Below are 14,720 nucleotides of genomic sequence, written 5' to 3'. Positions count from 1 at the left end.
CTCGCATTAAAACGGCATTCAATCACGAAGTTTAGTGAATGCCTTTTTGATGGCTAGTGAATGTCATGTTGATACAATGGGCAAAAAATATTTGTAACCTTCTTATTTTTTTTTTGTGATGATCACAAAAAATAAGGTTACAAATTTTTGATGTGACAACGGCATAAACTAGCTCATCCAAAATTTTTTTTTCCTACTGTCACAAATAAGAAGGTTACAAAATTTAGGTTAAAAGGTTTACATGTTATCATATCCAACAATTTCAAACTTTCTAGTATTTTGGTCAACTCTTGTTCAGTGCACCATCCCTTAGTCCTAGCATGTAATTGCGGGTATTTCTTTATCATAAACCAGTGTATGGCTGTCAATTTTAGCCATAACCCGCAACCCGACTCGAAACTGAATCCACCAGAACCAAATAAAACAGTAACCCAAACCCGATGTATCAAATAAAGATACAAGTCGGTTGTTGGTTTTAACGAACCCCGTTTAACTAACCCAAAGAACACCCCAAGACCAATGACAGTGTTGAACTATATTTAATGTTTATTGCTCATATGATAGGGCACCACATATGCGAATCGCGTATCGGAAAAAAAAACTCACCGAAATTAAATTGGTGTACCCGCCCCTTTTATTCTTCAAATATAAACGCTAATGAATTCCCATCATCCGACGTTGAAGTTTCACTGTACAGGTCAATAGGGTAAAGGTTAAAGAAACACATAGCTGACATTGAGCATATACATGATTATTGCTTGGTTCAATAATTCTTTTAAAAGATTTAGTATATTGTATTTGATAATTAAGTTGTTCATATTAAGCCTATAATGGCAAGGGCAATAACCTGTCATGGTCATCTGGTGAGTCTAGAAGGAGTGCCTGGTCCCAAATATCTTGCATCAGCCTAGAAAGGTTAAACAAACCTTACTTCTTCAGGTAGCACAAATTAATGTGTTCAGTTGTCAGAAACAAGCTACCCTTATTCTCAAGATAGTAACTGGATAATTACTACTACATGATGAAAAATATAACACTGGATATCAAAATAATATACTCTAATAATAAATTGCAAAAGGTAGATAAAACTTTACACTTACCAGTGAGATAACCGCCTGAGTTTTCTGCAGGACATCCACGCATGCGACAACGCTTCCATCTGACATAAAACAGACAGTGTCAGTTAGAGGTTTAATGTGCTTGGTTCACTAAAATACATCTCTTAATGGTTCATGAAGTCTTTTAATGGTTAATTTTGAGATCTGAAAAATTCAGAGGTTACCTCTTAGTCAATCACGTGTCTTAAGCACAAAATTGCCAAAACTGATATTAACGATATTTAAATTGTCCCAGTAAAATCTTATTCGTTTGATATGCATTTACGGGTCAACCCAAAATTTTAGTTGGTCTATTATAAACGGGTCACCTAACTCGGGTAACAACATTTATATGTGGGTTATTAGTTTGATTTTGGGTTATGTTTTTAAAGCCCCTACTTAAAGCTGAATCAAATCTCAATAAGTATTAGTCTTATAACTAAAATTTTTTAAATAATCAAGATAAAAGTTCCGTAATATTAATAGTAAAAGTATTATTGTTATAACTACTTATGAAAAAAATTGTGAAAGAGGAGGATGCCTTGTTTTCATGAAGATTTATCTTTTGAATATTGACATTAAAAGGTAAAATAATGCATTACATTGAAATTTAATAAAGAAGGATATTGGTCACCTTTGTCTACAATAGGAAGATGTAAACATGTTCCATCATGCATTACATGCAACGCGTCAAGGATTGTTGTGTCCAATGTAGCGTATATGGATTTGGTGTCATAACCTTAACAAAGAACAAATGTTAACTAGATTACAGAGGTGAACTCCTTAAAAAGATATATAATTAGTAAAACCTTTTCAACAAGTGTTGACTTGAGAGATGCCCGCATATTGTTTACTGACATAATAATAACATAACTAACATGAAACTCTTATTGGCAAAATATGGATAAGATATGAAATAATGAGTTTTTCATCAAGTAAAAAAATGTATTTTTTACATTTTGAACATAGTTAGATTATATGTAAAAGTGGTTTATAAATTCTAACTATTTTGTTTGCATTCTATGTTGTGAGATCTTCTCAACAAACCAAACCGTGTCCAAAACAAACAGAAGATAAATGAGATATTGATGTCTGAAGTTGGTATTTGGAATGTTAAAGCTGTCAACTTTAACAAATAAAGTGAAAGTGAGAATTTGTCCCATATTGATGGAGAGACAAAACATTGAATGGTTTATAAGGAAGGAGCACTACCCACTTTAATTAGTAAATCACAACTTAAACCATTCAATTTTTTATGTTGCTGAAGGGGTCATTCTTCTCGACTCAAAGGTTGAGAAGCGATGGACTTTTAACTACTTTTTGAAGGCTGATAATAAAGACAACACTTCAAGACATTTAGGGGGTGTTTGGCTGAACTTTTTAAAACTATTTATTTTCTTATTTGCTTTTTGAAGAGTGGAAACAATTATGAAAAGCTCTAGTTTGAAGCTTTTCAAACTTTAAACTAATAAGGTGTATAAGGTGTTTGGCAAACCATAAGTCCTTATGGATTTTAACTTATGAAGAAGACAAAATAAATGGGTTTTGAAAAGTTAGAAATATGTAACTTATTAACTTAATGGGTTTGATTTACCTATTACACCCCTTTAACCTTCAAAATCCATTACACTCCTTTTAAAAAATGTTTTTTTAGTCATTTTGGTTTTTCCCAACACATAAGGTAATCCAAACAATTTTTAAAAAACTTCTTTTAAAAAGTTCATAAGTTAATAAGTACTTTTAGCAAAAAGTCATTTTTCACTTAAATAAGGAATCCCAAACACCCCCTTAGTTAAACGTTTACATACTTCTAAGGACTATGTAAAGTTATCGTTAACAGTATTTAGTTAATTAAAACTTAGCGCATTTTTGTGAAGAAATAATAAGTGTTTTTCCTAAAAAAAAATAAAAGTTCCGTCATTCGTACGCATGTTTTGTGTGTCTTGTAAATAACAGGTGATAAAAATAACTCACAAAAATGTTTTAGTTAGTTATAGAAGAGGTCTCTTAGATGATGACAACGCGTATATATAAGCGATTTAACAAGCCATACGGCAAGTGGTTATTACTTACGAAGTTTATTTGCCACCATGTTAATCACGCACAACTTGTCTAGACCAGACAATGTCTGGGTAAAGACCTTTGAGTATTTAGTTGACGACATTCTTTAAAAAAAAATCTGGATGAAGGCTCAATGAGGTACAGTAATCTGGCTAGAGTTATGCTCTGATTGCCATGGAATTTGTTGTACACAAAGATAAGGAATATATACAACTGGAAATCCAACAATCACTTCTACAAATTAGTAGACCAAATCAATTTACAATAAATGCCATCTAAATATAGCCTAACTAACTGTGGCAAATATTACGGTTACCCCGACAAACTTAACCAGTTCCATTGTCATGTATGTTCCAGTTCCAAACGCGTTTTTTACACCTCTAGGTGACAATTCCAGGCCAACTTGTAAATAAAATGATTTCTAAATGATACAAAGAGCAAGCAAAAAACAGTCGAACCGTTTGAAAGTTGTATAGAAAATGGCCTCTAATGCAAGAACTTCTTACGTCGTTGTATTCAAAGATTAAAAAGTTTATTAGGATAAAACTATTTGCTAATAATAAATATCATATTCATTATTTATAATATAGTTTCTAGCCCTTTTCAACTCTTACTAGCAATGAGCCAATGACTTGGTTCAATCTCAGAGTACAGTACAAAAATAATATAGAAAGAACAAAAGAGTAGCATACATATTTTTATACACCAGAAAGACTATTATTATACGAAATGATAAACAAAACCGACTTAGATATCTACATCACAAGAACCAAAACCGCCCACTATTGTGTACCTGCAGATAACAATCACCGAAGCTTTTGTTGTCGGGAACGGGTCATATATGTGTCTTCAATGTATCTTGTAACCAACGAAATACCATAATGTGAGGCACTTGATGCAGCATAATATGATGTCACACTGAGTTGAGTAAAGTTTGGAAGCCCGTATCCTGTATTTTCAGTTACTAGATTAGTGATCTAGCCATTCATGATTCATGATTATTGTAGTTATTAAAATAAAATCATATTAATAAGATAAACAAAGTACCTCCAGCTGCAGCACTGGCAGCAGAAAACATTAGCAATGGAGGAATCTGCCAAAACAAGATATTTATGAATGATAAGATAAAGTTGGCCCGTAACATATAAAAGAAGATGAAGAAAAAAATAAAGTAATTATAGAAAGCAGTTTTGGAAGTACCCCTATAACAAATGGAAGCCATTTTGGTCCTTTGATGTGTTTCTGAAGATATGGCATTCCTGTAATGAATCCATGTTATGATATGTATGCCACACACACGAAAATAATTTAAATATGAAAACGTACCTGTATTCAGACCATAAAAGGCACTAAGCATTCCACCTAAACCACATCCAGCCTATTGAACAGATAGATGAAATAAGTTAGTTGCACAAAAGTTCATATATCTTGGCACATCTGTATGATGCAGCTTATCTATAAAGAGTTTTAGCTTAAGCCTACAATTGCTGTTTAACCAAGAATAAATGAGCATGTGGTCACATTGGAGTTCATGATAATATCATACATGTGCCTGATATATAGTCACAACTCACAACATCACTACATTCATCACTTCTTAAAAAACTGAGGATACATATAATATCTTTATATGTAACTAGTATATATAGTATATACAAGTTTAAAAGGGTGTAGAGTAGAATATGGATAGGTCATAGGAGAAAGAAACATACACTTACGCTTCAGTGTTACCATAATACCATGCTTTCGCTTTTGCTTTTACTTTTTTCTTAGTGTGTGTGTGTTAATCCCAAACATTGCATATAGAGAATTTGGTTATCCTTTCTCTCTAGAGTAAATAAGTTTTAAGTTCTGTTCTACATTTTTGACTAATTTCCGGTTAGCTATATAGATTGCAAGTTTTCCATATATATCTTAAGAAGAGTAAATCATTCTATGCTGAAATTCAATGATAGAGGATAAAATCACCACAGCACTTGATAGTTGATACAGAGATACAAAAGAAGATAAATACATTAGAATTTAGAGTAGGGCTGATAGGATATCAGAAAATCAAAACAACAAACAATTCAACTGATAGTAGGCCTGATTCGAGAAGGGCACTTCTCCATTTACAGTATGATGATATTTTTTTAAAAAGAAACAAATGAGCGGGAAAGCAAATCTGATAGTACTATGAATGGTTACAAAATACAGCTGCTCTTTTCGAACGGATTTGGCATTGTTGGTTCGGACGGGTGTAGACATCTCAAATCGGACTAATGTCAATCTTTTAGTGTTGTAGTGCAGACGAAAGAGCTCATTCATAGACTCCATCTTTCTTATACTATTTAACTCCCAGCGCCAAAGTAGCAGAATGACAAAAATAACCTCCAATTCATCTCCAAATGAGAAGCAAGTCACCTACTTAGTTCACATACTCAAGTAATCATGTAACATCTCATCTATCCATTTAGATATGCAAAAAATATCAAAGGTAAATCTGGCATATGCTATCTATCTATCAGACCGATATTTGTACTACATCGAGGAAGATATCAGGTAAGGTAAACAACTTCAATTAACTCAATACCACACACATGTTATACAAACATATATAGTAAGCCTATGATGAGATAGATATAAGTTTGTTAAGAAAGTGGATGTAAAAAAGGGTAGTGGGTTTGATGTGGTAAAGGTTTCCCGTTCGTAGCTTCTCTTCGTACACCTCCCGAGTCCCCATCAGATCACAGAAACACCTCTAATTCTAATTGTAATTGTAATTTCCACACTTGTATTGTATCGGGATGCTTTCTGCGAACTGTTCATCGGTTTCAAAACTATGGTTTGAGTTAAGAATACGGGTATTTTCATAAACCAAATCAGGTTTCCGGTAGATTAGGGTTTTGTCCGGGTATTTCCGGTTCCGGTGAAAAATCAGGTCATACATGCGTGTCGGGTACGGGTAGAAACTGGTTCCGGATCATGTCTGGAACATGGTATTTTGTAATGATCGGATTATAATATGTAACCAAAGCTTTTTTAGGGGGTGTTTGGCCTAGCTTTTTTAGCAAAGCTTATAGCTTTTTTTATAAAATAAGTTTCATTTGGTGTTTGGTTTAGCTTTTTTAGCTTAGGCTTATAAGCTTATATAAGTTAATTTGTAGAAGCTTATTTGTAGATGGTTTTTTAGCTTATTTGAATAACATTATTTGTTTAAGGGGTAAATTATTCATTTGCCATCAAATGATGTTGGATTAATAATATTGAAATAACTTATTACTATAACAAATTAAAAATGATGGATTTAACAACTTATTAAAATGTATAATCCACTTGTAGAATATAAGCTAATCCAAACGTTTAAAAAAAGCTTATCAAATAATATAAAATAAGCTATAAGCTTCAAAAAGATATAAGCATAAACACAAAAATATAAGCTAGGCCAAACACCCCCTTAATCAGGTGGTAATTTTTCAACACGACATAGAGGTAACCATGTTTGGAATTCACTTCTAACATGTTTAATGAAGAGCTCGTCTTTAGGTTGACGAGTCGTATGTTCACTTATTTAATTAAATAAGTTGTATTAGAGATAATGTTTGGATTGACATGTTCAACATGTTTCATTTAAATATTTGAGGCACTAACCCATTTAGCCCATTTTATTGCCCGACAACTAACATAACACGTTTACAAAACATGATTGCTATTTAACAATCCATCTGACATATTCAAATAAATCGTTTAGTAGGCCGTGCTCGAGTTACACAAATTTAAGTGAGTGCATATACATTCTACATGTTACAACAGTTTATAGGTGTAAGTAGAAAACTAGGTACTCGAATCATCATAACTAATATAACACAAATTTGGAGTTTCACGTGTCCTATGTCTGAATCCTGCCCCTAACATTTAGTTTCGGCAACACAAGGTGATGATGAGACACTATGCGAGTAGGTGACGCCGTGACGCTCACTAGTTGGATCACTAAACTGAATCGCACTATCGTGCTTTCGGGACGTTAGATGGGGGGGGGGTTTCTCTGGCAAAGAAGGCGAGTGGATGCTGATGTAGTAAAGTATTCTTTTGTCGTTAAAAAGTAGGGAAACTTATAGCCCAGTTCGTTTCAAGTTTCAGTTGAAAGGCTTAAACCCATCCTTCAAGAACCAATACTCCAAGCCCAGAAAGCCCAAACAAAAACCCTAAGAGCAGCCATCACATATATCGTCTCACAGCCACACTCACCCTCCATTTCATTCACCTCCAAGCAAGCAACCTAGGGTTACTTGCAAGATGCCTGCTGGACATGGTTTACGGTCAAGAACGAGAGATCTGTTCGCCCGAGGGTTCAGGAAGAAGGGTACCATCCATCTCTCCACCTACCTCCGTACCTACCACGTCGGTGATTACGTCGACATCAAGGTTAACGGCGCCGTTCACAAGGGTATGCCGCACAAGTTCTACCATGGTCGCACCGGTCAAGTCTGGAACGTCACCAAGCGTGCTATTGGTGTCGAGATCAACAAACAGGTTATTTTTCGTTTTAATTTGGGGGGTTTTTGATCTTATATTGTGGTAATGGTGTTTGTGATTTGTGATTGCTTAACTTTAATGCGTATTCACAGTATTTTAGCTAGCTAATTAAGTTTATTTTTTAATGAAATTTAGGTAAAAAAAAACCGTAAATTAATAGCATATATAGAGTTTTGAGTGTTTTGGATTGTTTATAATTTTTTTGTAGAGAGTTTTGAGTGTTTGGATACAACATATTAAAAGTTCTGATTGTTTGTATACAAAGTACAATTATGTACCATTTTGAATTATTGTTTTTGATGAATATTGGGTGTGTTTGGATAGCTTTTTAAAATTTTTATATAAGATTTAAGTATTTAGTGTTTGGATACAGCAGATAAAAAAGTTGAGTGTTTGGATGCATTGTATATTACATTTTAAGTGTGGATATATCATATAAACATTTTCTAAGTGTTTGGATATATCAGATCAAAAGGTTTGATTGTTTGAATACAAATTGTCGCAAATTGCTATTTATGAGAAGTTTGAAACCTTAAAATTTGTTATGTTTTTTAATACAGGTTGGTAATAGAATCATCAAGAAGAGGATTCATGTGCGCATTGAGCATGTTTGGATACAACATATTAAAAGTTCTGATTGTTTGTATACAAAGTACAATTATGTACCATTTTGAATTATTGTTTTTGATGAATATTGGGTGTGTTTGGATAGCTTTTTAAAATTTTTATATAAGATTTAAGTATTTAGTGTTTGGATACAGCAGATAAAAAAGTTGAGTGTTTGGATGCATTGTATATTACATTTTAAGTGTGGATATATCATATAAACATTTTCTAAGTGTTTGGATATATCAGATCAAAAGGTTTGATTGTTTGAATACAAATTGTCGCAAATTGCTATTTATGAGAAGTTTGAAACCTTAAAATTTGTTATGTTTTTTAATACAGGTTGGTAACAGAATCATCAAGAAGAGGATTCATGTGCGCATTGAGCATGTGATGCCATCAAGGTGCAACGAAGAGTTGAAGATAAGGATCAAGAAGAATGACCAACTAAAGGCTGAGGCTAAAGCGAAGGGTGTGGTGATCAGCACCAAGAGGCAGCCACTTGGACCAAAACCCGGATTCATGGTTGAAGGAACTACTTTAGAGACTGTGACAGCCATTCCTTATGATGTGGTCAATGACCTCAAGGGTGGATATTAAGTTAAAGCTTGTTTTGAATGTTTTTGGTTGTTTTGGTTTTATGACATTGATGTGGGATGTGTTCTTTATCTTTAATTTAGACCGGACATGTTTTGTTATTCAAGATCAAGTATTGAGTTGACAGTTTTTGGGCAATCTAATATTTTGTTGCTTAAAAAAAATTACAAGTATTGAGTTGAGAGTTTTGGGCAATCTAATATTTTGTTACTTAAAAGATATTATAATATGATAGTGATTGTTAACAAAGGTGTAAATGAGCGGAGTTCTAGCTTGTTTAGGAGATATCTGTGCTCATTTTTTTAAAAAGGCTTGAGCATAAATCACTTTGTTTAGACTTTAGAGAGCTGTAGATCTAAAGCTTGACCCTTAAAACTCCGTTTATTTTAGTACCATAAGAGCATTCTCAACCAATTCTCTAAAGTTGTCAAACCCATATCATTTAGGGTAAATTTTAAGAAAACCATCAAAATCACCTCTCCAATCCATTCCCTATTATATGGATGAGTTATATGACAACTAAAGTAAATTTCTAAATATAGGACTCATTTTTTATCCATACCATATAATATATCACAAGAAAAAAAATAATAAAGAATTAATTTATGGATATGAATAGGGAATAGAATGTGGAAGAATTTTGAAAAAGATTGATAAATTTATGGAATAGTTTTTTTTAGCTAAATTATAGGAAAAATATATGGAATGGGATGTGAATGCTCCAAGTAGCAAATGTATTTATCATTCATATACAAGTTTTTCTCAAGAAAAATAATATCAATCAGTTTTTATTATGAATTTTATATTGTAATTGCACACTTTACAAACGAGCTTCTTTAAGGGTGAGTGTAGTGGGCGAAGAAATGGGGCGATGAGGGCCAATTTGAGGTGAAACCCCCCCCCCCCCCCCCCTCAAGCGACAAGGAGGGGGGGCGATTTTTTGTCGCCGTGCTTTGTTTGAAGATATTATGTGTAGCATACACACACACCCCACTACACCGCTAAAACAAAAATTCTCTCTTTGCTCACTACACATAGTCTAGTTGAAGGTACTTGTCTATTTTTTTTTTCTTTCAAAGAAGGGATAGTAATCAAATAAAAACCAAGAAAGTTGAAAATCTAGCAAGTTTTAAAACACATCTTAAAAGCAAAAGCATTTAAAGAAATTATATCCTCAAATCATCACCAAGAGTCTTAAGACACATAAGAAGCAACTCCTGTTTGTTTGATGAAGCTTACAAATGACATTGGAACTAAAGGGGAGAAGAAGGGAGTAAACACAAAGAAAAGAACATGTACCCAAACTCATTTCTACTATACTACAAAACTTCCTTCCACTTTTCTATTTTTCACTACCAATTTATCCTTTTTAATTATATTTTTATGCCACAAAAACAATTTAAAACTAATATTTTAATTTAATAACTGTCTGATTTTGATTCTTAAAGTCCCACCTAATAAAGTAAAGGCTTACAAATTGTATAAAGAGAGAACAAAACATGCCTTCCTCAGTCTTGACCATCAAAGCTGGAAATGAAGACATCACAATCAACATCATTCCTACCTCTGCTCCTCATGCTTCTTCTATTTTCAGGTTTTTCTCTCCTTGCACTACCTTTTAATATAATACCAACATTGGTTAATTATTTATTGTAATAAAAATTCTTTTGGGCTGAACAGCTTCTTCAAATAAAACCGCAATGATCAGTTTTGCTCGGGCTATCAGAATCCCGGAGCACACATGCAAAAAGAGGATTAACTTGAGGAAATGCGAACCCGAGAGATGTCAACATAAGTGTACCAAAAGAGAGCCATTTGGTATAGGGAAATGCAATGGTAGCATTTGTGTTTGCTCATATTATTGTAAGCTACCACCAATGTGAGCAATAATGTTTTCACTGGCTTCACATAATGGCTCTCCATTCTGAAAATAAGATCTTTGAAGTTTGAACTGTGTTGGGAGCCCAAAATCAACTCTATAGTTATTTTATTAATTAATCTTTTTTTAATCTTTTTATGCATTTAAATATTTGCAACTTTGAGTTCATGCAATCAATGTATGCACAAAGACATAGAGAACATGTACATACATGTACCACAAGACTGAACGGTATGCGACCCGAATCCTATTAAGCACAATCATATTATAGGTAACAAGTGTACCGTTTAGTCGTTTACATGAACGGGTTAGCTTGGTCAAAGTTGCCAAAATTGTATTCAAATGCATGATTCTGAAATGGCTTTATTAAAGAATAAAGGATATTACTGTTTTGCTTGTACAGCTTTTATAATCTTTTGAAAAGAACATTACGGTTAGCAATTTTCAACAAGACACGAAAATAATCAGCTTTCGGTTTCAGTATCTCTTTTCTAACCCGTTTAATTAAACAAATAAACCAAACATATGACCCTTCTAAACACGTGTTACAGCGTTTAACCTTCACAAGAAACAGGTCGCCCCCAACCGGTTTAACTCATTTATTACAACCTATCAACCCAACATGTTTAGATAAATGGTTTAAACAGGTTGTGCTTGGGTTATGTGAGTCATGTTCCGTTGAACAAGTCAGCCCGCCGACCCGACATGATGACTCCTAATTATATGCAAAGGCTAAGAAACAAAAATATTGACCAAACTGGAACAAAATAAAGGAAGCAAATAGTCATTTGAGTAAATATTTCAATACAAGATACAAATCCTTTCAATCCTTCATGTTAAAAGGCACTAGTATGCAGCCTTCAATTACATTCATAGAACCATTGATAATAGCAAATACCTTGCTGTCAGTTACATAAACACTGCCAGCACTATCAGAAGCCTTGAATCTACGCCAGTGATTAGGGTCAATCCTTAACCGTCGTCTTTCGTATCTTCACGTCATGAACTGGCCTGAAACAAAGCAATTAAATAAAAACAAAAATAGATTAGACTTTAAATAATCCCGCATGGTGCAGAAACACGTACAATAACAATGCACAACTTTAAACAAGGTCAAGTCAAGCACATTTGTGATAAAAGTACGGATTTTATTTCTTTTTAGTTATATGATGCATAGGAGTGTTCTCAAAATATAAGCTCTTGTCTAAAATAGTAAAATGAAATAAAAGAAAACACGAAAAGCAAGGCACAATTAGACAAAAATGCCACTATATATCACATAAAGTTTGCTTATTATAAAAGGGGTATTCATTTTTCCATACACATGCAACTTTACATAAAAAAAACGTGCATTCCATATTGAAGTAGCAATATGCTTATGGGTGCGCTCAAGTGTATTACGTGTTTACTATCAATACATAATGCGATCTTTTAATAATAATAAAAACACAAATAGGATTTTACTCTTATTTTCATGACCAAGAGGGAAAACCACTAAGAAAAATACGGTCAGACTTCAGAGTACAAGATATAATGACTAGACGAATAATCTCATTATAAGACCAAAAGTCATTTTACTTCGTTGAAAAAAATATTATACAAGCTTGAGAAAGCTAAGAACCTGTCAGCATTATCAGTCTGAACACTACCAAGTCTCTTGACGATCTCCATTCCACTACACACCCTTCCAAATATTGTGTGCTTTCCTGCCAATTATACAGAACATATCTTAAAATTTAGCAAACAAAGCTATAGTTTTCAGTGTATCCCAATCTTCATATGATTCAAAAGTTAGATGAATTCATCAACCAAACAGACATGTAGCAAACTGATCAAAATAACAACTTTGAAAAAAGAAGTGAGTACCGTCAAGCGATGGAGTTGGTGCCAATGTGATAAAGAACTGGCTTCCATTTGTATTTGGGCCAGCATTAGCCATAGATAAGATACCAGCTCCAGTATGCTTCAACTTTGGGGTGACCTCATCCTCAAACTTTGAACTTCAACAATAAACAATCATGTCAACAAAACAGTCAAACTTCTGGAAACATTGAGCAAAATCTTTACAACAAATCAACAATGAACTCAAATTGTCTTCAGATAAAAGATATATCCTAGAACAAATCAGTGCGTTCTGTTGGGCTTGATTTGGTGAAGGCCTAAGGACCGGGTTCACTGGTTTGGCCAGCATATTGAGAAGCAAGAGGAGGGCTAGTTTAATAATTTGAGCTCATTTGTTGTTTCTTGGTTCCTAAGTTAGTTGCCCTAGTTTCCTCTTTATAATCTTGTCTGAGCTAATAAAGAAAAACCTAGTTGCAGCCATGGACATAGGTTTTACAACAAAACCGAACCATGTTAAAATTATCGAGTTCTTATTTTTTTTTGTCTGTTTCTGCGTGCAATTTGTTTGTGTTCTTTATGTTGGTTTCCGATCTGCCACTTGAATCCTAACACGTTCTAACCATATTTTGATCTTTGACTTCCATATTTTGATTCTAAGAATGATTACATAATCGAGTATAAGGTTTTTTACACCAAAAAATGAGTATATTTTAGAAATTCTAAGAAGTGTGTATAAATAGTTATTAAAAGCCCTGGCTTCTTGCACCTGGGCCCATTTTCCCGGCGAGGCCCAATATATACGCTTCTAGTTCCTAGGCCCTCGCTTTTTGAAATAGTTGACACCTCTATTGATGACGGATCAAGAACAATGATCATTTGAACCTTTACTATTTATTACTTTTGAACTTTTGGTTTTCATATTTTGAACATTTTGGTATTTAAACTTTTGGTACTTTACTTTAAACATAGGCCCTCACTTTTTTTGCGTCTTTAATAACTATGTGTATAACATCAATAATCTAAAATCTTACAAACTTGTGTATGACATCAACAATCTGAAATCCTTGAATAGAGATGACAAACTAATAAGTTACTAAACGTACCCGTAAATGGATTCTCCACCCCTCCCGGTGCCGGTGGGATCACCTCCTTGAACTATGAAATCCTAAATATGAAAAAGTAGCAATTAATCATTTAATATACAATAACAAGACAAAGTGTTGAAAGTTAGGGTTTAGTGGAGTAACATATATATAAATACCTTAATGATCCTGTGAAACTTAACGTTATTGTAATAGCCCCTTCGAGAGAGTTCAATGAAGTTTTTGCAGGTTCTAGGTGCGTGCTTATCGTACATCTGAACATCAATTAATTAATGAATTTGTAAGAGTATGTTAAATTACTTGTATAGATTGATTTATAAATATAATTACCTCGACAGTGAAATTGCCCATGGATGTATGGAGAGTGACCTCCGGTGGGCCTCCATCAGCGGCCGGCATCATCGATCGATTTGGCTGCAACGGCCCAGAGTTATTAGGGTTTAAGCTCGCGTAAGTTTAATATAAAAGTGATATGAGCTCGGTGTCGAATCCGGGTATCGATCCTGAGTTTTCTAAACTAAAAACAAACAACGTATAAAACTAATCTAAAAATTACAAGACAACCCGTATTATTTGTTGTTTCACGTTTACGATTAAGAATTAAATCCAATGACGGGCTGGACAAACCTTTGTGTGACTCCTTAGGCGTCTTCATGCCGTTGCCAACATCTTCCCGTGCCACCACTCTCACATCCCGACCAAAGGCGGAACATGTCGGGACGTAACGTATTGATTGGACAGTAGCTCAAAAGACACTAATTAAAACGACAATAATTATTTAATTTCATTAACATTAAACAAGTACACAAATTCAATAATAAACAACAATTACATCATAGTTTTGTATAATATCCTAAGGTCAAACTATTGTCTTCAATCTTGAATAATATCAACTACTTGTACCTGTAACATGTATGAAAATAGAGTTTGTCAACACGAATGTTGGTGAGAGTACATAAGTTTTAGTTGAGTTATATATATATAGATAAAAACCATAATTCGTATGTAAATTATGAGTAT

The 14,720-nt window shown here is 33.6% G+C and overlaps 3 protein-coding genes across 3 annotated transcripts; 1 reads left to right on the top strand and 2 right to left on the bottom strand.

The window, feature by feature from the left end:
• Positions 1-3,757: 3,757 nt before the first annotated feature.
• Positions 3,758-4,558, bottom strand: LOC143578523 (uncharacterized). Its single transcript, XM_077062086.1, has 4 exons — positions 4,485-4,558; positions 4,359-4,417; positions 4,206-4,251; positions 3,758-4,107 (listed from the first exon to the last, which is right to left on the bottom strand). Exons 1-4 carry the CDS (start codon positions 4,513-4,515, stop codon positions 3,965-3,967), a joined length of 279 nt encoding a protein of 92 aa, XP_076918201.1. The 5' UTR covers positions 4,516-4,558; the 3' UTR covers positions 3,758-3,964.
• A 2,834-nt stretch (positions 4,559-7,392) lies between these two features.
• On the top strand, positions 7,393-9,014 carry LOC143578516 (large ribosomal subunit protein eL21z/eL21y-like). The gene is made up of 2 exons (XM_077062080.1): positions 7,393-7,670; positions 8,622-9,014. The coding sequence occupies exons 1-2, from the start codon at positions 7,434-7,436 to the stop codon at positions 8,877-8,879; spliced, it is 495 nt and encodes a 164-aa protein (XP_076918195.1). The 5' UTR covers positions 7,393-7,433; the 3' UTR covers positions 8,880-9,014.
• A 2,504-nt stretch (positions 9,015-11,518) lies between these two features.
• Positions 11,519-14,147, bottom strand: LOC143578522 (peptidyl-prolyl cis-trans isomerase CYP18-2-like). Its single transcript, XM_077062085.1, has 6 exons — positions 14,031-14,147; positions 13,859-13,954; positions 13,701-13,762; positions 12,622-12,755; positions 12,377-12,461; positions 11,519-11,766 (listed from the first exon to the last, which is right to left on the bottom strand). Exons 1-6 carry the CDS (start codon positions 14,100-14,102, stop codon positions 11,721-11,723), a joined length of 495 nt encoding a protein of 164 aa, XP_076918200.1. The 5' UTR covers positions 14,103-14,147; the 3' UTR covers positions 11,519-11,720.
• Positions 14,148-14,720: the final 573 nt, after the last annotated feature.

This window comes from Bidens hawaiensis, unplaced genomic scaffold, assembly GCF_021521415.1.
Source record: "Bidens hawaiensis isolate Kalapana, Puna unplaced genomic scaffold, B.hawaiensis_p1.1 tig00029286_1, whole genome shotgun sequence".
Taxonomy (NCBI): domain Eukaryota; kingdom Viridiplantae; phylum Streptophyta; class Magnoliopsida; order Asterales; family Asteraceae; genus Bidens; species Bidens hawaiensis.
The sequence above is the reverse complement of the archived record's forward strand: the minus strand, read 5'-3'. Positions and strand labels throughout refer to the sequence as shown.